Source organism: Eutrema salsugineum, unplaced genomic scaffold (assembly GCF_000478725.1).
Source record: "Eutrema salsugineum unplaced genomic scaffold, Eutsalg1_0 scaffold_11, whole genome shotgun sequence".
In the NCBI taxonomy this organism is placed as follows: domain Eukaryota; kingdom Viridiplantae; phylum Streptophyta; class Magnoliopsida; order Brassicales; family Brassicaceae; genus Eutrema; species Eutrema salsugineum.
Genome location: NW_006256901.1, coordinates 2,272,955 through 2,296,656, shown reverse-complemented (window position 1 = coordinate 2,296,656; position 23,702 = coordinate 2,272,955). Strand labels below are relative to the sequence as shown.

General features: G+C 38.6%; 7 protein-coding genes across 11 annotated transcripts in view; 3 read left to right on the top strand and 4 right to left on the bottom strand.

Annotated features, from left to right (window-relative positions):
• The window catches only part of LOC112089671 (nitrate regulatory gene2 protein), a 6,282-nt gene extending 4,018 nt beyond the window's left edge, over positions 1-2,264 (bottom strand). The window contains exons 1-4 of the mRNA XM_024160420.1: positions 1,118-2,264; positions 469-686; positions 117-340; positions 10-40 (exon numbers count right to left, since the gene is read on the bottom strand). Of these exons, the coding sequence (XP_024016188.1) occupies positions 10-40; positions 117-340; positions 469-686; positions 1,118-2,201 (1,557 nt within the window). The 5' untranslated portion in view covers positions 2,202-2,264. The remainder of the gene's footprint in view (positions 1-9; positions 41-116; positions 341-468; positions 687-1,117) is intronic.
• A 1,048-nt stretch (positions 2,265-3,312) lies between these two features.
• On the top strand, positions 3,313-5,097 carry LOC18026284 (lysM domain-containing GPI-anchored protein 2). The gene is made up of 4 exons (XM_006409287.2): positions 3,313-4,130; positions 4,451-4,571; positions 4,665-4,852; positions 4,931-5,097. The coding sequence occupies exons 1-4, from the start codon at positions 3,464-3,466 to the stop codon at positions 5,038-5,040; spliced, it is 1,086 nt and encodes a 361-aa protein (XP_006409350.1). The 5' UTR covers positions 3,313-3,463; the 3' UTR covers positions 5,041-5,097.
• A 3,268-nt stretch (positions 5,098-8,365) lies between these two features.
• Positions 8,366-9,313, top strand: LOC112089670 (B3 domain-containing protein At3g25182-like). The gene has a single exon (XM_024160419.1). It carries the CDS (start codon positions 8,366-8,368, stop codon positions 9,311-9,313), a length of 948 nt encoding a protein of 315 aa, XP_024016187.1.
• Positions 9,314-9,621: 308 nt separating this feature from the next.
• Positions 9,622-11,561, bottom strand: LOC18026283 (isocitrate dehydrogenase [NAD] regulatory subunit 2, mitochondrial). 2 transcript variants are annotated; one of them, XM_006409286.2, is made up of 4 exons: positions 10,994-11,561; positions 10,402-10,641; positions 10,243-10,321; positions 9,622-10,160 (listed from the first exon to the last, which is right to left on the bottom strand). In XM_006409286.2, exons 1-4 carry the CDS (start codon positions 11,501-11,503, stop codon positions 9,886-9,888), a joined length of 1,104 nt encoding a protein of 367 aa, XP_006409349.1. In that variant the 5' UTR covers positions 11,504-11,561; the 3' UTR covers positions 9,622-9,885. The 2 variants fall into 2 exon arrangements, with proteins under 2 accessions (XP_006409349.1, XP_006409348.1); XM_006409285.2 differs by having other exon boundaries at positions 10,402-10,629.
• Positions 11,562-11,735: 174 nt separating this feature from the next.
• On the top strand, positions 11,736-15,249 carry LOC18026282 (pentatricopeptide repeat-containing protein At2g17140). Of its 2 annotated transcripts, XM_024160689.1 has the most exons (3): positions 11,748-14,254; positions 14,519-14,765; positions 14,913-15,249. In XM_024160689.1, exons 1-2 carry the CDS (start codon positions 11,748-11,750, stop codon positions 14,643-14,645), a joined length of 2,634 nt encoding a protein of 877 aa, XP_024016457.1. In that variant the 3' UTR covers positions 14,646-14,765; positions 14,913-15,249. The 2 variants fall into 2 exon arrangements, with proteins under 2 accessions (XP_006409347.1, XP_024016457.1); XM_006409284.2 differs by having other exon boundaries at positions 11,736-14,254; positions 14,519-15,249.
• A 146-nt stretch (positions 15,250-15,395) lies between these two features.
• LOC18026281 (protein NLP1) lies at positions 15,396-19,827 on the bottom strand. Of its 3 annotated transcripts, none has more exons than XM_006409283.2 (5): positions 19,562-19,827; positions 18,152-19,115; positions 17,934-17,975; positions 16,834-17,845; positions 15,396-16,520 (listed from the first exon to the last, which is right to left on the bottom strand). In XM_006409283.2, exons 2-5 carry the CDS (start codon positions 18,992-18,994, stop codon positions 15,673-15,675), a joined length of 2,745 nt encoding a protein of 914 aa, XP_006409346.1. In that variant the 5' UTR covers positions 18,995-19,115; positions 19,562-19,827; the 3' UTR covers positions 15,396-15,672. The 3 variants fall into 3 exon arrangements, with proteins under 3 accessions (XP_006409346.1, XP_024016456.1, XP_024016455.1); XM_024160688.1 differs by having other exon boundaries at positions 18,152-19,188; positions 19,562-19,826; XM_024160687.1 differs by having other exon boundaries at positions 18,152-19,188; positions 19,566-19,825.
• A 2,412-nt stretch (positions 19,828-22,239) lies between these two features.
• LOC18026280 (F-box protein At3g49510) lies at positions 22,240-23,359 on the bottom strand. Its single transcript, XM_024160418.1, is given in 2 exon segments — positions 22,240-23,244; positions 23,246-23,359. Coding segments are annotated over 2 exon segments (1,119 nt in total).
• Between the last annotated feature and the right edge of the window lie 343 nt (positions 23,360-23,702).

Genomic DNA, 23,702 nt, shown 5'->3' with positions numbered 1-23,702 from the left:
GGCGCTCGCGAGCCGAATGGCTTTCCACATTCTGCTAAGCCTGAAAGAAGGAGTTAGAAATCTAATGACATCTCACAGTTCATGAGATAAAAAGAGTTAAACTTCATCTAGCTTACCCTTGGATCAATCCATTTAGTTGCAGCCAAAGCTCTTCGTCTCTTATATTGTTAATTGTAACGGATACTTTGTCAACAACTTGAATCGCAATCCTTATCTTCGTGGACAAACTTCTCACTAATCTTCTTGTTGAATCTACTTTTGGAGCCTCTGCACCTCTTTCATCTAAACGCTTCAGCGTCCTTAACTTTTTCTCGTGTAACACACGCAGTTTTTCCTCAGCCTACATGAGAAGCCGCACACAGAATTATAGTTCAAACCAGAAAAGAGTAAACAACAGAAGAAGATGAACTAAGAAAACAGCACACACCTTTAATGTCCCTAAGACAGACAAATTATGGATTCATTTACCTTGACTTCAACGTAAAGCTTCTTCTCCCAGAGGTGGAGCTTGTCCAATGTAGAAGAAAGATTACGAGACCTTAATGCAAGCTCTGACTCAATTTCTGCGTAAGTAGGTGCAGCCACAACCGAAGAAGAAGACGCTTCAGCTTTCTTGGAGGTTGACGGTTGAGATGACGACAACACAGACGGCGATGGAGTGTCCCTCTGCATCTTCTTCGACGAAACTGCTCCAATACAAACACAAATACAGAAAGTCACAATCCACTTTTTAGCAGAATTAAAATCATCTAATGGTACTTCAAACACCTGCGAATTTTACTTCATCTTACAAAACCAATATATACTTAAAGTTGAATAGGGCTTATAACTTTCACAGAAGTGGCAAGAGAATCATGTATTGACATAAAACAACAATTTTCTATTCACTAGAGTTCTACAAAGAATCGAACTTTTCTGCAACAGAATCACTAGATTTTTAAAAAGAATCGAGCTTTCTGCAACAGAATCACTAGATTTCTACAAAGAATCGAAAATTCTGCAACAGAATCACTAGAAGGAATCGAACTTTATGCACATAATCATAAGAAACAACAAAAAAAAACGAAAGATTTGATGACAAGAACAAAGATTTGCAGCAAATATTGATGAAATCTACCATTTTTGCGACCATAAGGAAGCTTGCCCACTTCAAGTATCACTGCAACCTCACTGCCTGACTCTGCAGCTCTCAAGAACTGAACCTCAATCTCTTTCGCAACCTCAGGCACCCCACGCCGGACTCCGCCACACCAACCGCCACGTGGCGCTGCGTTACTCCTCCGTACCTTGTCCCCACCATCCTCTACAACTTTCTTCTCCACCAGATGAACCTCCTTCTCTTCGTTCTCAACCGACACGCTTGGCCTAGTCTGATACAGAGAAGCCTGACCACCGGAGTTACCTGGCGGCTCTTCCTTGTCATCCACGGTGGCCGCGGCTGGAACCGGAGGTTTCCCGGCGGCGAATTTCTGTTTCCCTTGTACTTCCTTCACAACCTCTCGCTGAAAATCCATTTCCTCCAAATCCGGAATACCTTCTTTCTCTCTCACCTCTCTCGAATCCCGAGTAAGAGTGTACGGAGCGTAATCGAAAAGGTTTAAGAAATCCCAAGCTTCTGACTTTGGTGGCGAAGGAAGCGGCTTCGACGACGATGGAGAAGACCCGGGTCCGTAATTCGGGTATGGATTAGAAGTTGATGAATCGCCGATGTAAACTCTCTGAGGACTCGAAGGTCTCTGCTCGTAGACGACGGAAGGAGGCATCGAACTATTCTTCATGTAATTCATATGCAGATACGACCCGGAGTAAGAAGGAGGAGGAGGAGGACCCGGATTCGAGTAACGGGTAAAACCCGGATCCTCGTCATCGTCGAGATGGTGATGCAGAGGAGACGATGAGTGATCAGAGTGATGCAAGGAATCGATTTCGTCGGAATCCGAATCGAATTCGATATGACCCGACCCAGAATCCGAGATGGGCGAATCGTCCGGGTCGTCGTGAGACTCTCCTCCGGCGAAGCGGTGGTGGTGGTTGATGAAGCTGTGAAGAGAAGGGCCGATTAATTTTAGGGATTGTGTGTAGGCAACGTGGGACTCGGAGAGAGCGTAACGTTGTTGAATCGCTGCTTCGAGGAAACCGCAACGGTCGCGACAAAGCGCCACCGCAGGAAGATCGTCGAGCTTGGAGGTTGTACAACCCATCAAATCAAGTTTTTTTTTGGGAATCCCCCAGAGATTCGAGAATCAGCTTGTACTAATGGACAAATTTTTAAGGATTTTTTTGAAAAAAGAAAGTTAAAGAGAGAGACTTTGAAAGTTAGGTGAGAAGTAAAGTCTATTATGAGGCAGAGAGGGTGATAGAAAGTAGAAAAAAAGTGAGGTTAATATCATTTTCCCGAGAAAATTATAACTTTTAAAAGTTTGTTAAAGAAGAGGAAACAGCGACGACAGAAAGGGAAGCCTTGCTTAGATGTGTTTTTTTTTTTTTACATAAACTGAGTAATTTATGGAGTACAGCTTTTGAAAATGAAAACTTTTGGAGTGTTTTGATTATTTCTTTCTTTTTTACGACCAAACCATTTGAATTTGATTATTATTTGATTTGAACTATGGTCGTCTTTATTGTTCAAAAAAAAAAAAAAAAACTATGGTCGTCTTTCTTCTCATTAACTGTTTCATTTGATTTGTTCTTTGGACAATAGAAAATCTTAATTATGAATACGAGATCTGACATTCGTCTCTTTCTTGTCTGAAACGCCATACTATTTAATCTTGAGCCTACATCTTCTAATGCATATTTCCTTTGAATTGACAGTAATTGGAGTAGTTATTACTCCTAGCTTTGTTCTCATTTGGTCATGCGTTGTTTCCGAATATTCGAGTTTGGTTCTTATCAAATCTTTTGTTCTTGGTTTACTTTAGGCAACTTTGTCTCTTATTTAAAATTCTGTTCTTAGACTGAATTCCGGTTTATCTGGCTATATCTCAATTTATCCGAATTTTGTATCATGATTGGAATATTACAATAAGTCTTCTTCCTCGTGCCTAATTATTTTATTTATCATTATGTCTTCCAATGACCAACTTGAATTCTGTAGGAGTATTATAAACCATCATTACCTTAATCACTTATGTCTATTATTGGTGGAATCTTCAATTCAAGTTTTTGAAAAGTATAATAAGATTTTTCTATGTCATAAAACATTTTTTAAAATGATAATAGAAGTCTTTTCTTCTCGACTATCATGATATAAATTTATTTTTTTCCATTAGGGAACAAAGCAAACGACACAATGTAAAATGCCAGACTGTTGTTTCTCGTTGTGTTCTCATTTATCTTCACAAAAGTCAACAGTCAAACTCCAAAAGTCTCCTCTTGGTCAACTCTCTTCCTCGTCCTTTTAACTCCCACAAACCAAGAAAATACCATTACCTGAAGAACTCTCCGGCAACAAATAGAAATAATGGAAACTTCCCGTTTTACCCTTCCCTTTCTTCTCATCGCCCTCTCCTTCCTCCTCTCTCTCTCCGCCCAAATGACAGGAAACTTCAAATGCGGCGAACCCGGTGACTCACCCTCCACGTGTCGTTCTCTCGTTGGTTACTCAAGCAAGAACGCCACAACGTTAGGCAATATCCAAACCCTCTTCGCTGTCAAGAAGCTCCGTTCGATCCTCGAAGCCAACAACCTCCCACTCTCCACCACACGCGCTCAGCGCGTGATCCCGAACCAGGTCGTTCGCATCCCGATCCCTTGCTCTTGCTCCAACGGAACCGGCGTCTCGAACCGGGTTCCGGTTTACACAGTCAAGAAAGACGACACGCTCTTCTTCATCGCGTCTGAGATTTTCGGAGCGTTGGTTCTGTATCCTAAGATCAGTGAGATGAACGCAATCCCCGACGCTAACGAAATCAATGTCGGTCAAAAGCTTTGGATCCCTTTGCCATGTAGCTGTGATAAATTGGACGGTCGAGATGTTGTTCACTACGCACACGTGGTCAAATCTGGAAGCTCCCTCGGTGAGATCGCAGCTCAGTTTGGAACGGACAACACGACGCTTGCTCGGCTCAATGGGATCTCCGGCGATGCTCAGCTCCTCGCTGATAACCCTCTAGACGTCCCTCTTAGAGGTAAAAACACAAAAGAGGAAACTTTTGAATTTGATTTTTGATTTTGAAAAGTTTGTGACAATAGCAGTTTCATTTGACTAATCTCAATGGGTTTTTGAGGTTGATGATGGTTTTAGATAAGTTTCATTGAGAAAAGTCTATTACTTTTAGCAGTTTCATTGGACTAATCTAGTTGGGTTTGAATTTGATGATGGTTTAGATGAAATAAACCGTATAAACGGAACTTTATTGAAAAAAGTCTATGACTTTGGTAGTTTCACTGGACAACTCTAGTTGGGTTTGAGCTATTATTAAGAAAGTTGAGAACTTTTGAATTGCAGCTTGTAGCTCTTCTGTGAGGAACGACTCTTTGGACGCTAATATGCTTCTGCCTAACAGTTCATACGCCATCACTGCAAACAATTGCATCAGGTGCTCTTGTGCCGCTTCAAACAATTGGACGTAAGTGATGGATAATCTTGGAGTTGTCTTGGTCCAATATGATAAAGATTGGTTTTTGATTAGATTCTGATGGTTTTGTGTTTTGTGGATCAGATTAAGCTGTGAAGCCTCTCAGCTTAAGCCTTCGAACTGGCCAACTTGCCCGACTTCACGATGCGAAGGAGCAGAGAGTTTGTTTATAGGTAACACGACCAGTACCTCTTGCGGGCCTCTTTCTTGTGCCTATGCTGGTTACTCCAACCAGACCATCTTCACAACTCTTTCTCCAGATTCCTGTCCAGGTTTGTTTCATTCAGGTTCCTGCACATTTTGTTATTGTGTAATGGCGATTAATGAGTTAATAATAATTTGATGAACAGATTCTGGTGGTCCTGGACCTCCTGGTAACTATGCTTCAACGTTCAGCTCAAGCTTCAGTTTTGTGATGGTGTTGATTCAGTTTGCTCTGCTCTGTCTTTGTCTTCTCTAGTAATGTTATGATGTTGTCTTTTTATGAGTGTGAATCTAAGTACAGTTCTGATTAAAATAAAAAAGAGATCGTTTCACTTGAAGTATCACGTCCTTGTATTATTGTTATGTGTGAACAAAAAATTCAGCATTTGTTGCCAAAGTCAAAGAATAGTAAAGCTTTTACAAGAAGTTGATAGTAATTAACATTTTTATAAAAAGCACAACAACAAAAAGAGCTGATGTGACATCCCAAATATTAGTTTTGGCCCAATTTTTTTTAGCTCTTTTTTTTAGAAACCTAAACTACTCAATATCCTTCTTAACACCTAATAAGGCCCAAATCCATATTATAATTTATGCAATTTGTCTCTAAACCAAATCCTCTAAACCAAACCCTAATAAAACCAAAAAAAGAATGGAGGAAAAGTGAGCAGCCATAAAGAAGAAAAGAGAGAAGAGAAGAAAAGAGAGAGAGAAGAGAAGAAGAAGAGAAGAGAGAAAGGAAGAGAGAGCTCACTGTCTTCGTCTCCTCCAGTCACCACCTCCACCACCACAAGCTTCACGTCTCCAGAGGAGGATCCACTGCCACCAGAGCTTCTAATCTACCACCACCGCAGCTGTTGGTTGCACAGAGAGGAGGAGAGGCCTGGAGAAGAAAAAAGTTGAAGGAGAAGACATAAATCCGAGATGGAGTTTTGTGAGGAAGATTCCCGTCGCTTCAGAGAGAGTTAAACCGTGATCAAGGTGCCTCTGGAAAGATATCGTTGCTACAAAGCCACAGAAATAAACGGCATCGTCATCGGACTTACGGTCAGGCCACAACGACGCTTTCTTCCTGCACAAGAATCATCTGTGTCAACCTACAACCCAGAAATTTGCTTCGACGCAGCAACTTCAAAGGACCATAGACGACTCGTCTGAAGTCCGATCGAGCTTAAATTTTGTGGAGGGCTTCACGGTACATCTGTTTCCAGTTTCAACGGTGGGATCAAGATTCCAACGGTTGGTTGTCGAGTTATGAGCGTGTTTCTGAGGCAGCATTGAAGTGTTCTTAATATGGATATTTTCCAGCTGCAACCATTGTTGACCGCCGTATTCTCCAAGTGCTATTCCAAGTTCTTTTAAATCAAGGTGAGGACAACTTTGTGGATTTCTAAAATATATTAGTTGATTTAGTAATGTGTGTATGCTTAGTATAGGTATTAACATGATTGATGATTGGTATTTGATAATGCTGATTGATATATGTTATTGATTGGTTATTAATGATAATTAATAATGAAAAATACTGGAATATGATAATAAGCTTTTAAGTTATTTAATAGTTAATTGAAATAATATTTATTTAGTTACAATATTGTTTGACGGCCTACAACGAAGAATTGAGATTGTGAAGTTGTAGTGATCGATAAATTGTTTGACGGTTTACAGTGAATGACTGAATATTGTGAAGCCCTGTTGAGTTGAGGATGGTGGCACCAGTAACTTGTCAAACCCAGAACGGGTGGTGGCAGAGAATGAGTACCATTGACGGAAGTTCTTTGGGAATATATAATGTGTTAGAGAATCTCTAGGTTGATTGATATGAATGATTGAATGATTGTATTTATTTATTAATATTAGAATCAGATATATATATATATATATTATATAATAATATTAGTTATTCTAGGTTGATTGTTGCTTGAGTTTGATGTCTATATTATGTATACTCATTATTGTTATTTCAATAATATGTCAAAGTATCTTGTGTGTTCCAAGAACACATCCTCACTGAGTATTTTTCTCGAATACTCACTTCTTTCTTATATTTCAGGTGAGATCAAAGAGTAATACTTGTGGCAGTCGTTGCGGTGTTATGTCTGGGAGTTAGAGCGCATTTTATAATTATTTTTAAAAAGAATTTTAATTAAATAATTTTTAGTTTCTTTAAATATTTAAGATTTTTCGAATTCTCGATTTATATATTTTTAATAAAAGATTTTTGATAATAAATTATTATTTAATATGTTCGTTATTCTTTTTAAAAATCTGTTAAATGAGTGTAATTCAAGTTAGATTATTTTTGTGTGATTAGAGTGTCTCAGCAGAGCATGTGTATCCATTTCTTTTCTTCTTGGGAGAGCAAAATTGTAATTGAACGAGTGGATAATTTCGAAATCCAATCAAAAGAATGTGGAAAAATAGAGGTACAAACCCGTAAACCAGCGTGTATGAATTATAACACTTTTCTAAAGTTTGAGTCAATCAAAATTTGCAATGACCTGCGTCAACGTCAACGTCAACGACCACTTTGCTTTGTCTTTTCCCTAAACTGTCCTTTTGGAAGTTAGTTTATAAAACTATATATACTCTTCTGTTTCTAGCACTCTCCAAGTGAATCAATGTAGCTATACAATGTGATCGACTTGAAGAGCTCAGCATCTTGCTCCTCTCTCAGGCGAAAAATGTTTCTTCTTTTTTCCTCTGCTTAAACCTTAGCAGTCACCATAACTTATGGATTATCTTCTACCACTCTCTGCAGTATAGTAAGCATTTCTTCTAGAGTTTTGGGTCACTTCACCTGCCAAGAAGCAAAACAAGGAAGACCACAAAACTAAGAACTACTTCTCTTGTCACACCACTCATTACAAACCTCATAAAAGGTTAAGAGAAGTAATAGTCTTGTTACCAGATTCATAGCCAAGTCTACATGAAGTTGAAAATTGCCTCTTGGATCTTTATTTTACATATAGGCTAGTCAATGAAGAGTAATCTAGGAATGGCCATATATCTATGATCTAGACAGAAGAATGACTGTTTCTCTGCCTGCTTAAGAAGAGCAATTCTCTGGTTAGACTTGAAGGCGTTTCGAAACAAGGCAATGAGTTCACCTACACAAACAGAGCCGATGGCTCAGAAGAACCTTGACCTAATCCAAACCCTAACATATCCCTATTACGCCAGAAACTAACCGTAAGACCTAAGCTTTTGCAATATTAAATAATACAATAACAGGAAATTTATAGCTTTTGCAAAAAATAAGCCTGAAAAAAGAGAGGAAATACCGTAATAGGGACTAAATCGTAATTTAGGGTTAGCTTTCGACCGTTAGTCTCTTTTGATCAACGAAAAAGGAAACTTGACAACCGGCAAGATAATTAGTCACTAATGAGTGACTAATCACAGTAATTAAACCCACTAAGCTCAAAGGAAAAAAAGGAAAAGGTGTAAAGTATATAATGTAGAAGAAGCATTCTTGTTCTCACTTTCGCTTATTCATTCTCAGTTTCTCAATTTCCTTCTTCCTGGCTCTGACCATTGTTGCTCTGAGAAATTTGAGTTTTCTTTTTTGGTTAACGACGATGATGTATTACAGCGATCTTCTCGGGGCTGCGGAGAAGGATACTTCCTCGCGTAATTTCTGTAATTTGGTGGACGCAGCCGTTTTGTTTTACGAAGAAGAACAACAACGTAAAGGAAAATCCAAATGCAACAGTACTGAGAAACAAGAAGAAGAAGAGAGCGACAAGAGATTCTTCCATCTTTTCCCAAGAAAATCAAGAACTTCGGTTAAGAGATTTGTTTCTAAAAGAAACCCACAACAAAACCCTAATGTGCCTTCTTCTTCTTCTTCTTCGTCGCTCCTCGCTGATTCCGCCACAGAAGACACACGAAACCCTAATTCCCAATCGTCTCTGTCTTCGTGCTTAACAGAGAGCAAAACCCGCAAGAGACGTGCCGTGCAAGAGAGTAAGCGTAGTACTGGTAAAACCAAGAAAGCAAAGGTTGATACTTTTTCATGGGAAGGCAGAGAAACTCCAGAGTGGCTAACACAGTTTATGAAAGACACGAATGAGACTGTAGTTAAGTGGGGAGAGAGAACAGACTTGAGTCTAATCTTCGAGAGGACTCTGTTCAAAACAGATGTGAACCCAGCAGAGTGCCGTCTCTCGATGCCTTTCAACGAGCTGATCCGTAAAGACTTCTTGACGCCTGTCGAGTCTAGGATCATTGAAGAAGACATCAACAACGTTAAAAAGATTGGAATTGGAGCGATTCTCGTGGATCAAAGGAATGTAAAGTGGGGTGTGATGTTGAAAAGATGGGAGATGAAGAAAGATTCAGGGAAAGGAAGCTGGAATTATGCTTTGACTTGTGGGTGGAACGAGATCGTCAAGGCTAATGGATTGGAACAAGGACACGACATAAGTATCTGGTCTTTCAGGTGGGGTGGGCTCCTCTGTTTTGCCCTTGTTACTCCTCCTCCTTCCATGGCACAAAGTAGCTCTTCCCTTGCTCTTTGTCTCTAGACAAGCTTCTTGTGTCTGTTGAGAGATTGATCTATTTGCACAGCGATCTAGTTTCAGAAGACTCTCTCTTCTATTTTTAGTAACTTGTCCTCTGTGTTGTATGGAGAAGTTAACATTTTTGACATGAATTTGGTTTCTTGTTTGGTTTATGTTACTTACTGCATTGTTTATTTCATTAGATTTCTTGTAATACATCTCAATCAAAGTCAAAAATGCTCACTACATTCCACTTGAAGCATAGCATTTTTGGTTTATCTAATTCAACTTTTGACAAATATTTGGTACTTAAACCAGAGAACAGTAAAGCCTTTTTTTTATAAGAAATTACATGTAACTTTCATTTATTCAAAAGTATAGGAACAACAAAAAGATCAGAGGAGCATGTCTCCTTTCCTTTCTTCTTGGGAGAGCAACATCCCAAATAAAACAAGAACCATGTTTTGTTTCTTTTCTTTAGTGGAAATTTCGAAACTCAACTCGAGTTTATCTCGAAAGAATGTGGAAAAACAAAGTGTACACGAGCGTGTGTGAATGAATTCTACCACTTTTCTGGAAGCATAAACAGTGATGAATCAATCCAAGTTTGCAATGACCGCATCAACGACCTCTTGTGTAGTACTGTTTCCACCAAGATCTTCAGTCCGGCATTTTCCTTCAGCGATCACACGCTTCACGGCGGTTTCAAGCCTATCAGCAAAAGATGGAAACTGAAGATGTCTAAGCATCATAGCTGATGAAAGCAGCAACGCGACAGGGTTTGCATTCTTTTGCTCTTGCGTCGTGTCCTTCCCAACATTTCCCGCTGATGCACCTTGCTCAAACACTGCATACTCTGCTCCAACATTTCCTGTCAACAAAATTCACAGAACATTTAGAGAATCTGTTTCTCTATTGTGCATTAAGAAGATCTTATCGCAGACTATTGTTACCTCCAGGCATGACTCCAGTGCCTCCAGCAATACCAGCAGCAGTGTTTGCAACTAGATTACCATAGAGATTAGGCGTAACCTGCAAAAGAAGACTCATGTAAAAAATCTGAATTGAAGGAAGCGAGTTTGAAGCATCAACAAGTGCTAGATCATATTTACCATGACGTCGAATTGCTCTGGTCTTGCTACAAGTTGCATACAGCAGTTATCGACAATGATTTCGTTGTAGGCGATGCTTGGGTACTTTTTAGCAACTTCTTGACAAGATTCCAAGAACAAACCATCAGCTAGTTTCATGATGTTGGCCTTGTGCACTGCTGTAACTTTCTTCCTGTTGTTCAAGTAGGCGTACTCGAACGCATACTTCGCAATACGCTCCGAACAGAACTTTGTGATCACCTAGCATAACATTAAGTATCAGAGACATCTTGGATAATACCAGTGGGCACTCGCATATAAAAAATAATGATGATCAATGTGCATCTGTGAATGTCGACTTCGAGATCATGGACATATCAGATTGTTAAGCTAAGTACTTCACTAAAATCACATTAACAGAATCATGGTTGTGACATTTGATTCAAGAAATGCATCTAAAATCGATTCTAGACGCCCAGAGAACTCAACCTAGAGAGCAAAAATTCCCAGAACTTTCTAAATATTGATCAAACTCTCCTCAAAAACAATAAGGTAAACACTCAAATCTACTACCAAATCACATCTTCAACCAAAAATTCAAGAGAAAATTCACCTTAAGGCTCTCAACGACACCAGGAACAACTTCGTGCTCAAGCCCTGCATACTCACCTTCAGTGTTCTCTCTGATCACAACGATATCAACGTTCTCGTGACGAGAAGCTAAACCAGGCAAATTGAAACAGTTGACCAAAGACGCAAAGAGATCAAGCTCTTTCCTCAAATTAACATTGAGCGAGCTCACACCACCACCGACGGGAGTCTTGAGCCCGCCTTTCAAGCACACTTTGTTCTTCTTAATCGATTCGAGCAATCCCTCAGGCAAGCTCTTCATGTCTCCGTGAACTACGAACGGCTCGAAGTAAACCGGCGCGTGCATCGCATCCATCACTTGTTCCACCGCGTTCGTCACCAGAGGACCGACTCCGTCTCCGGGGATCAAAGTCACCGGTCGTGGTTTCCCGTCGCCGGGTCTGGGCATGTAAGTCACGGATCGGGTCTGAGTTTTTGACCCGGAAGCGATTCTACCGAGACTCTTCAGTAGAGAAAACGATTGGCGAGACATCTTCTTCTGCAATTTTTGATCGGAATCAGATTCTTCAGAAGATGATTGAGAGAAATGCGACTTTAGAACGAAGGTAGAAGAAAAGCGTTTACTTAGTCTAAAACTTATTGTTATTTACATAATAGACCCAAAAGATTAACTGTTATTACATTTTGGCCCGTATTTAATTTAATATTTTCTTATGAGACCAATTTAGGAAACTGTTTTCACGTACACCCTCTAATCGAATTTCATTCTGTGTTCTATGGAACAATCTGGTACACTAGTGAAGAAGGCTTTGTTGAAGAACACGAACAATCCGAGGTTGGCGTGGAGCATCTTCAAGAGGATTTTCTCTTCTCCTTCAGAAGAAAGCCATGGAATGTCTTTATCTGCAGCACCCACCATCGCTCGTATCCTCGTTCGAGCCAAAATGCGCGAAGAAATCAACGAGCTTCACAGTCTTATGCTCTCCTCGTCAGTCCAAAACGCAGAATTTTCTACTCTTCTCTCCGTTGTGTCAATCTTCGCTAAATCGGATCACATTGACAAAGCTTTCTCGCAGTTCCAATTCCTCCGTTCGCGATTTCCCGAGAATCATCCAGGAATCTATTTGTATAATGTGTTGCTTGAAGGTTGCATAAAGGGAAGACGTGTGGAATTCGTTTCGTGGCTCTACAAAGATATGTTCCTTTGCCGGATTGCTCCAGAGACTTATACGTTCAATCTCTTGATCCGTGCTTTGTGTGATTCAAGTTGTGTGGACGCTGCTCGTGAGTTGTTCGACGAAATGCCGGAGAAAGGTTGTAAGCCAAATGATTTTACTTTCGGCATTTTGGTTCGTGGGTATTGTAGAGTCGGTCTTCCTGATAAAGGACTAGAGTTGTTGAATTCGATGAGAAGTTCTGGGGTTTTGCCTAATAAAGTTGTGTATAATACCATCATTTCGAGTTTCTGTAAAGAAGGCAGGAACGATGATTCCGAGAAACTGGTGGAGAAGATGCGAGAGGAAGGTTTGATGCCTGATATTGTAACTTTCAACTCCAGGATATCAGCGCTTTGTAAAGAAGGAAAAGTTCGGGATGCGTCTAGAATTTTCAGTGATATGGAGTTAGATGAGTATATGGGTCTTCCTCGTCCCAATCGTATAACGTACAACTTGATGCTGAAGGGATTCTGCAAGGTAGGGATGCTTGAGGAAGCTAAGACCCTCTTTGAGTCGATCAGTGAAAATGATGATCTCTCTGGTTTGCAGAGTTACAATATTTGGCTTCAGGGATTGGTCAGACATGGAAAGTTTATAGAGGCTGAAACTGTCCTTAAGCAAATGATTGATAAAGGAGTATGGCCAAGTATCTATTCTTACAATATCTTGTTGGATGGATTGTGTAAATTGGGCATGCTATCCGATGCGAATACAATCGTTGGTTTAATGAAAAGAAATGGTATTTCCCCAGATGCTGTAACTTATGGCTGTCTTCTACATGGTTATTGCAGTGTTGGGAAAGTCGACGCAGCTAAAAGCTTATTGCAGGAAATGATGAGGAATAATTGCTTACCAAATGCTTATACTTGCAATATCTTGCTCCATAGCCTTTGGAAGATGGGAAGAATGTCTGAAGCAGAAGATTTGCTGCGAAAGATGAATGAAAAAGGTTATGGAATAGATACTGTTACCTGCAACATTATAGTTGATGGACTCTGTGGAAGTGGGGATTTAGATAAAGCTATTGAGATAGTTAAGGGAATGCGGGTGCATGGAAGTGCTGCTCTTGGTAACCTAGGAAATTCATATATTGGACTAGTGGATGACAGCTTGATCGAGAACAATTGCTTGCCTGACCTGATCACGTATTCAACTTTACTTAATGGTTTGTGCAAAGCTGGAAGGTTCGCTGAAGCAAAGAAGTTGTTTGCTGAGATGATGGGAGAGAAACTGCAACCGGACTCTGTCGCATACAACATTTTCATACATCATTTCTGCAAACAGGGGAAAATATCATCTGCATTTCGCGTTCTCAAAGACATGGAGAAGAAAGGTTGTCATAAGAGCTTAGAGACTTATAATTCTCTGATCTTGGGCTTAGGCATACAAAATCAGATATTTGAAATTCACGGACTGATGGATGAGATGAAAGAGAAGGGCATTTCTCCTAATATCTGCACCTACAATACCGCAATCAAGTATCTTTGTGAGGGAGGAAAAGTCGAAGATGCAACTAACCTCTTAGATGAAATGATGCAGAAGAATATATCCCCAAATGTATTTTCCTTCACATATTTAATTGGAGCGTTCTGTAAGGTCCCTGACTTTGACATGGCTCAAGAAGCTTTCGAGACTGCTGTAAGTATCTGTGGACAGAAGGAAGGCCTTTACAGCTTGATGTTCAATGAGTTGCTTGCTGCAGGGCAACTCTTAAAGGCCACTGAGTTGCTTGAAACTGTTTTAGATAGAGGTTTTGAGTTGGGGACGTTTCTTTATAAAGATCTTGTTGAGAGCTTATGTAAGAAGGATGAGCTAGAAGTAGCTAGTGGAATTTTGCATAAGATGATAGACAAGGGATACGGGTTTGACCCTGCAGCATTGATGCCCGTGATAGATGGCTTAGGTAAGATGGGAAATAAGACAGAGGCAAACAATTTTGCTGAGAAGATGATGGAAATGGCTTCAGTTGGTGAAGTAGCAAACAAAGTCGATCTAAATGCTAGGGATTTACACCAGACTAAGGATAATAAGTATGGTGGAAACAATTGGCAGAATATACTGCACAGGTATAAAACTCTCTCCTTCTAGTTTGTCTTCTTCTATTGTTTCTCCGGTAGAAATCCTTTTGTTCGAGTTTTCATAGTTCTTTGCTTTGTGCTTTGAAGTTCTGGTTTTAAAGAAAAAATGGTTCCAAGATTTGGAGTAAGCATTCGTGTACATCATTAGAGAAAGGACTCTTTAATTTTACTTGAGTTCACATTGAGACAATTGTTTTAAATGTCCTGTCAGAAACTTAATGAATGTTTCCCCTATCAATTGCTATTTTGCAGAGATGACGGCAGTGGAATTGCACTAAAATCTCTGACAAGGGTTAAGAAGGGATGGGGTCAGGGGGATATATCAAGCTTTCAGCCTCCAAGAGTTGACTACTTAGACTACTGGGAAGACGATGATTAGGGATATTGCATGAATCTGCTTTATATCTGATGGAAAAGTTCAGATGAGGGTTTATCAAGGATATGGCTAGTCTCCTAGATTTGTACTAAGGACGATCAGACAGAAACAAAAACTGTTGCTGTAAGTTCAGTTCTCCTAGTCACAGCCTTCTGATGATATATGGAACCTTCTAAGATTTTGGAAGACAAAAAAATCTCTTTTTTATCAATCAGACACTTAGTTGAACAGGCATTGAGTGGCATGCTTCGTTGGATATGATACATGCAGAGTTGAACAGGCATTGAAGTCAGAGAAAATTTTAAAATGACATGGGTGAACACAAGTGGCAGACCAAGCTGGTGGAGATAAGAGGAAAAAGAGCCGCCCACTTTCATATGAAATTTGAAGCCAACTTTGAATTTTGGGTCAAAGGAACACTACCTACCAAATTGAAATAAATGTAAGCTACAATTCTTGTGGTTTTTGTCCGCACAGTTTCTGGTTTAGGAGTTTGAGTGGTACAAAGTGACTAAGTTTGTCAAAACATAGACATACATGCATATTGTTTTTTCATGTATTAAGTGTTTACATCGTAACCAATATAGTGAAATGGATATTGTATAAGTCTGGCACATTCTTTTCATGTTCCTCGTAGATCAATGATACCATGGATTAGATTGTAAAGAAGTGAAAACATAGAACATTCAATCGCCTGTAGTTGCAGAGCTTAAGGAACAAGAAGTGTGAACAAGAAGTGAAAACACAGAATATTTCAATCGCCTGTAGTTGCAGAGCTTAAGAAACAAGACAAAATAATTGTACAGACATAAATACAAGTTTCTGGAATGCACCGCCTTTTATACAAAAATCTGTTAAGGCAATGCAGGAGACCAGTTACTACTGCCAATTGCAAAATGGTATTCAGGATACTGAAATATGTTTATACACGAAACCCAGGCTAAAAAGGTAAGTAAGATTTCTAAAAGAGGTACAAAATCAGTAGAATCTTGCTGTTTCTTTGCAGTTACAACCTTGCTTTGATTGTTTATCATGATGGACCAGTGCTACCAAAAGAACCTCCCAGCTTGACTTGAGAAGCTTCTTGCAGGCTTATTTTAATTGTCTGGCTCTGCGAGGATCTATAAATGTCAATGCATTCCTCGAGATCCGGTTCACATGTCAGAAGAACCCATTCCTTATCATCATCCAGGTACTTAAGATCAAACCAGGAAATGTCATCGATGTTAAAACGCCTGGCGATCTCTTGCTGCAGCTCTCTGTAGCCCCAGCTCGGGAGCAAGGTAAACCGTATTCTGGCCTCACCAAATGTTGCTTTCACTTTAATGGTCCCTCCAGCTCTTAAGCTCTTGTTGCTACTCCCTGGTAATGGAGGTAAATTTTCAGGAAGTGGTGGCTCCTTGAATATTTTATGGCTCTGGTTTCTCGCGAGACATTTTGTTTCCTCCTGATTCCCATTATGCAGTTCCGCCTCGCTATGAGCTTTCTTTAAGACCCTTTCAGCATCCTCAGCAACCTGCAGAGTGTTTGCATTATACACAGTATTGGTGCTTGAACCAGAGCTCTTGGTGCAAGAAGATGATGGTGACACTGGTGTTGGTTTTTCCTCTGCCAAACCACCGTTTTCGGTTGAAACATTCAAATGATGTAACTGTTCATTACTTTTCAAGGAAGGACCGGTACTGGACATGTTTGGGGAGCTCAATTCTGGGAACCTTGTATAGAATGAATCGAGTTGGATAGATCCCTGCGCACCTTGAACAGAGTCCATAACGACTTGGAGTTTCTTCAACGAATGTCCAACCTTCTTGATTTTCCGGGAGGGCCATCTTGTTATTCCGTGTTGCCTGCATATCCTTTTCAAGGTAGTTGGACAAACTGCAACATAAAAACGAACCTCTGAGAGAGCGGTATTATAGGCATAATGAAAATGTTTGTAGAATACACACACTAATCCACGGCCTTATAGATTGAATGTAACAAATTTCTGGTCTAGTCTGAGACTTGGGTGTTTATATTTCCCTCGATAGTGTTCCTCAGGCTTGAATTTTAGTGTTACATATTCATTTGAGATCCAATTTATGGGTTTGGACTAAAGAACGTACTGGTTATGGCTTTCCCAAGAAACAAGAAAAATCATAATTCATAAAGAGTGAAGCTATGTTTCTAGCGGTGCACAACAATTTCTTACCACCAATGCTCTTGGCTGCATCCTTGAGGCTTCCAGCAAAGTATTGTCGAAGAACCTCCAAGCCAATGGTTTTTTCTGTTTTTGTTCTTCTCTTTTCCCCTGGCCTTCTACTCCCTAACATATTTCCACCAGTCGATGCTGATTCAGTACTTGGACCGGTGTCGACTCTGAGTCCTGAATTTGATGCTTGTTGAAACTGCTGAGCTTCTAAAGGAAAATCTTTGGGGGTTGGTTCAAGCTGATTGTTATCCCAGCCAGATGAGCGTTTGAATTCATCTTTTGGATCTTCATTTTGGTACTCCCAAGAAAGTGACACACCTTTACCTTTCTCGTTTGCATTTATCATGTGAGAGATCCATGAGGATTCTTGCAGATGAATCTCTCTCAAAGACTCTGCGGTTTCTGCACCAGTTAGTGGGTTCTCTGAGAAAACCATGTCCTCTCTAACAAGCAATACGACTTCTAAATCCATATCTTTGTCAATGACAAGATTTGAACTCCTGAAATCCTGCTGCAGAGTCACAGACAGTGACTTGAGCATATCCTGTTTTGCTTCAGTGTCAAGGCAGGATTTTGGAAAGAAGAATTCCAACACAAACTCAACCAAACCACTGCATTTGCTCTTTAACGGGACCGCTAAAGCAGCATGTAGTCCAGATATCTTTGCGTGGTGCGCAAGAGGGTAGTTAGTCTTGCTGAATGTGGTCACTTCAGGCACGAAAAACAGTTTGGTTTCCTTGAATGCTTTCCCAACAATGCCTTCCCCCTGGAGCAGATGGTGTTCAGAGCATGCCTTCAGAAAATCATTGCTCTGTTCATCGAGGACAAAGCAAGCGGAATCGATTGTCGAAACGCACTGAGAGAAGTTCTCATCGGAATGTCGGGATCCACCTTTCCCATTCCGAGCACACGGGGCCCATGATAAAGCCAGAGGCAAATCATATGATCTGCAGACTGAGGCCAAGAAATCTGATATCTCAGGTAATGCAGCGTTGTAGAAATCACTAGAGACCTGCAGAATTTGAAACATTGTGTATGACCTTAGCAAAGCATATCATTGTTTCTAGGACCTGAATGAACTAAGAGTCCAGTTAATGCACCTCAGTGCTTGGAGGGTAACTTGAACTCCTTAGATCTACGGCCTGCATAAACAGCAACCTCTTTAAGCTATTGTGATACACAAAGATAGAAGCAGAACAATTACAGAAAGCTGTCTAGTGAAAGAGACATTCAAGATTGAGGGCTGATGGTTGTATCAGTTTAAACATGTTTGGTAAGAGTTGCGTGATCTACAAAGTAGTTTGAGGTAGAGAAAAACCTCAAGAGCTTTACAGATATTCTCAAGTTCTGGCCCGTAATTCATCTTCTGAGTTGTTGTGACGATCTCAACAACACCCAAACAAGTGCCACTACCTCTTTCGAACACAGGAAGGGCAAGAGACCCACGGACATCACACTTTTGTGCTTCTTTGATGCGCGGATATTCATCGCTTCTAAAGAACCGAACATCAGGAGTCCACTCAGGCAGTTTCTGCAAGAAAACACGGCCGGGAAGACCAACATCTTTCGAACCCTCATCAGCCGGGAAATTATAATTCTCAGAAACATGTCTGTATTTTGCAAGGCTAGAGTATTCTTGGTTGAACAAATGTGGCTGTGCCCAAGTGGTAAGAAAGTTCTTCCCTTCTTGCTGAAATGGCACCCAAATCTGTACCAGAAAGTCCTTATCCACCACCGCCTCGTTAAGACCGCTTATAGCTTGTAATAGTCTCTTCTTCACAGATGAAGAAGGGCCTTCATTTGCTCTTGGGGCAATCCACCAACTTCTTCCCACCTCAGCTTCTTCGAGTAGAAACTTTTCTGCTATCTCAGAACTTGTTTCAGCCTGATTAAAAGGTTCTTGATTGGAGAAATCATCTTGAGATGGGTTCTCACCAAAGCAGAGGAAAGGGCTACTCTCATTCATGGCGTTAGGAGCTAAAACAGCTTCTTCTGTCTCCTTCAAGCTCTTACTATCTGTTGTCTCTATCCAACATCCATCAAACAAGAGCTCATCCATGAAATCCAAATCCATGGCCGTCTCAGGGAATGCCCCAAAGCTTGAATTAGGTGAAAACCCACCATTTCCTTCGCCTCCGTTGCCACCACCATCATCTTCCATACCTAAAGATTCCTTTTTTTATTATTCTTTCAATCTAGCATCCAACAGATCCTACCAAATCCCCAAGTTCTCAGAGACTGTGCTTAGCTGTTGTTCTTTATGTTCCGATACGCATAAGCCTCTTGAAGATGAATAGATAAAAGAGAAAACTCCAAAAAATTAATGTTTCTCACCCCAAATTGGTATAACCATATCTGAAAAAACAGTTGCCGAAACATTATCAAAAACCCATCCAAGAACAAGAGAAGAGAAGAATCAAGTTGTTATTTCCCAACTATCAAAATTATAAGTTATTTTTTCCAATGGATGAAATCATAGAGATGCTACAAAAATAATATATAAGCAGCAGCTTCGCTTTCAATGGAGATTTGACTTAAAGAGGGTATCAATCAAAGTAGTGCCATCAATTTCAAGTTCAAGATTCTCCCCTATGCACATGGAAACTCATCCAAAGGAAAATCAAGATTTCAGAAAAGAAAAGCTTAGACCCAATTCCAAAAATCATTCTAATTTAAAACCCCCAAAAGAAAATCAAAGAGATTGAGAAAAAGATTCAGCAAAAGTTACCAACTTTATCAAGATTCCTTGCACAAAGAGAGAGGTAAAGCTTCACTTTGGTTGTATGACCTAACCCAAAAAGCACCAAGACAACAAACGAAGATTTGGGTCTGTGAAATTTCTTTCCTCACCAAGCTTCTGTCTTTTATTGAATGGTGTTTGTTTTTTTCTTCTTCCTTTACTGGACGAAAGTAGTTGATTGAAGGTAAGATTAGTCTATTTTAATCTCTAACCATGTGACTGATATGGACTTGAAGATTCTTTCCCGAGAACAAAGTGGACCCGTGATAAGAGCATCCACTGTTCTAATCACACTTATATAAAGAACTGTGTCCGAACCTGCAGTAATAGAAAAACAGTTTCTTGGTTTCTCAAAGACAAATCTAACATGACCTGCTTTTCTTCTAAGAAAGAACCAGAAGGAGAAAGAAAAAAAAAACGGCTTTGGTTTTGGAGCTGAGATGCTAAATGTTCTTGTTTATGGTGAGGTTGGTGTCCTGCCATCTTCAGATTCTTTTGCCCCTATATAATTATTTTTCAGAAAATTAATTAGTATATAATATTATACTTATTAGTTAATTAGAGTTATAAGATTGTTAATCATTTGTCTTGATTACGTATGCGTACTTATTCTATTTGGCTCGTTCTTTTCCATTGGTTAAAGACTTTACAGACTTGGCTGTATCATTGAATCTGTAAACAAAGATTCTTAGAGAAGAAATGTCTTCTCGCGTTGAACAGGTGAATAATTTTGATCTGTAGAAGAAAGATTCTTAGAGAAGAAATGTCTTCTCGCGTTGAACAGGTGAATATTTTGATCTTCAAAAGTTATACAGTATAAGCTCTATAAATTAATAATATCGAAACCATAATATTTTATTAATTTATTATGATATTAATTTATCTATAAACTAATAATTATAGAGAAAAATTAATTTTCACTCATCTTCTTCTTAAATTAATAAATAATATTATATTTAAGAATATACACTTATATGCTTATCAAATAACATACATAAACAAAAATTTAGGATTACTAAATATAGCTATGCAATATATGTAAGAATATAAATGTTTATAAGTACAAAATTTATAAAAAAATAATTATAGCTATTATCCCTAATGTTAATGCCGAAATTTAAGACTATATTATAACATATTTCGAAACAATTACGCATAAGAAAATCAATTATCACATCTAAATTCTTTTACAAATTTTAAATGGAAAAAAAAAAATATTTATTGATGTAAATAAGTAAATAGATGATTTTTATTAAATTTAAAATTTAAAAAAAAAAACAACATATTAATCACATTTTAGTATATTAGATCTTATATATATACATTTATATAATTATTAATTTATATTTATGTTGTGATCATATATTTACATAAGAATTTCAAAAAAATTATTATCTTATTATCTTATTAAATTTAATGGATTTTTACACTGACTCAACTCAGAACCAAAGAAATTTATTAATTTATAGTGATTATTAATTTATCAGATATTAATTTATAGAGGTTCTACTGCATTCATTTTTCTTATTAACATTTCATCAGCACTAATTTAAAATTTTGAAAACTTTCTATAAGATGATGAAAGCTATGATCGGTATATAATCGTATAATGACAGACATACATAATGATTCGTGATTCTGCATTTATTTTTTTCTTTAACATAGTTCTGTAAAATTTGTAACTTTTCTATCTTTTCTTGTAACATCAAATTTTAATTTTAATCGTGAGATTGTGATGAGGCTCAGTCTCCTCCAATCGGACAATAACAGACAACCTTCTTGTAAATCATTCAACCAAAATTTAACGGCTAAATTTGTGTATCTTTTCAATTAAAAATTAAGAAAAAAACAAATAAACTTGTGCATCTTTGTTTGTATGCGAGTAAATATGTATATTTACAATAACAAAATCTCCAAAGGGTCAGGGTTTAATTAACTGATCAAATGACTCTCAATGAACTAGGGAGCCGTCGTCCCTTCTTCATCGTACGATTTATTCTCTATTAGTCGCGTCCAGGCCATGACCAAACCAAAGGTCACTGAACTCCTTAAAATAATCCTCACATCCTTAAGACTTAAAGCTATAAATATTGTTTAGTTGAATCCTCGTGTAAATCATAAACTTCATATCAATGATTAAGATATCTAAAGATTTTATATACTACAAAATACTTTCCGCACGACGCTTCTCTTTTTTTTTTTTTTTAATCCATGATAGATTTCGAGTGTTCAGGCTAATCCCCAAAAACAATAAAAAGGGGATAGTATTGCTGTTTAAAATGCATAAAAGAGAGCTAACTACGATTTTCTTAGATAGTGAAACTTGATTTTCTTATCTTGATCCACATGCATGACGAATCTTCTACTCACTCAAAAGTGACCCCTGGCCTTGTTGCATCATCTCTAATTTCTTTCAAGAGTATATATACGATATCAATGCCTCCTAGAACATAACAAAAAATCCCCAAATCTAAAAGAAAATCAAAAAGAGATCAAATACTAAGTTTGTATAAAGAGACAATCAAATGAATATTTTTCAAGATAAAAGAACTAACAATTTTGAACCAGATTTCAGATTGGAAACTCAAACCGGAAAAAAAAGTGGTCTCGTTCGTTCAAAAGAGTATGATGGATGCAAGAAACAAATAAAAGTATCCAAAATTACACTAAACATGCAGTTTCACTAAACTTGGAACATAAGAAGAGCACTTAAATTTGCCGCTATATTGCCACGAAGGATACCGAACTTCTCCCATGTTGACAGATCTGAAGTATCCATCTTCTCCAATGATGTAAGCCATCAAGAGAGTACAAGTCTCCTCTTTATTTACGCATATATCTAAAAACACAGCGACTTTCTTCTCCTCGTCAATGAAGAAGCTCTGACCATCAAAGTCAAACATATGAAGATACGGTACTAAACTTTCGTGCGGTCTCATGTCCAGTGTCAAAAACTTAGACCACAACACCGCATTGGGCTCAATCTTAGTCGTAGTCCAAATATTTATCTTGAAATACGCGGCGTAGTGGTCATACAATAGAGCGAGCCTCTCATTTGTAACCCTAGATAGAGTCACGTTTTCGAAATTAAGTACGTAAGGTTGAGACGGCAGTGGCAGACTCGGTCCAAATCTCTCTGTTGTAAAATCAAAATAGACTAAATAATCCTTAAAATCCTCTGTTAAACCGCAAAAGTAAGCATTTCCTTTTAAAGACGCGCTCGTATTATAGATAAAATACGGTTGATTCACATCAAGAACCCTCCATGAATCTGAGCTAAAATCGTATAACTCAATGCCTATGATAATCTTTTTCCTGTCAATATAAAACTTTAATATTTTGTGGTTACGGATGTTGCTGTTGTTGTATCCCAGAGCATGCATTTGTGATGTGTAGAGGAATTTTTTTCTGGTTTGAATCAATCTGGTTTGGGCCAAATACGGGTTCCACACCAAAAGCTTCAAGGGGTCATCGATGACGCATAACAATAAGCCGTCGCAGTTAATGCAGACGTCACATATCTCGACTTGATGATGATTAGGTATACTTAGTTTCTTCATTGGTGGATCAGTCAAGTCATCGTCGTAGTCGTAGTCGTATTCGTATATCCTGATCATGAACCCTAGAAACTGCTTCCTTGTTGCTTTTTCACCAAGAATCTGATTTTTTTTATATATAGTTCTACGTTTTACAAGTAGATCGTATTGTGCTTAGATATGTCAATGGAACCCTAGATAGAATCTGCTCTACCAAATCCCTGGGAAGATCAGAAATTGTCGTCGTCATTGTCATCCCATCATCTCATAGCTAGGGTTTAAAAAAAAAAAGAAAGCTTTTTAACTTCCTCTCTTTTCTCTCTGTATATATAGAGCCAGAGATAGAGTATATATAGAGCCAGAGATAGAGCATAATTATATCTCTTACTGGGTTTGTAAATATGTTTTTGTTGGGCTTTGTAATAATAATCGTTTGCTTCGGCCTGTTTAAGAGGTACCCAATTATATAAAATTATAAGCATACGGTTAAACCGACAAAAACCGCAGAAAAACCGAGTTTTCAATCTGCAACAATTATTATATCCAAACCAAACCAAGGTTTATCAAAACTTATGCAAATTCAACAAAGTAAA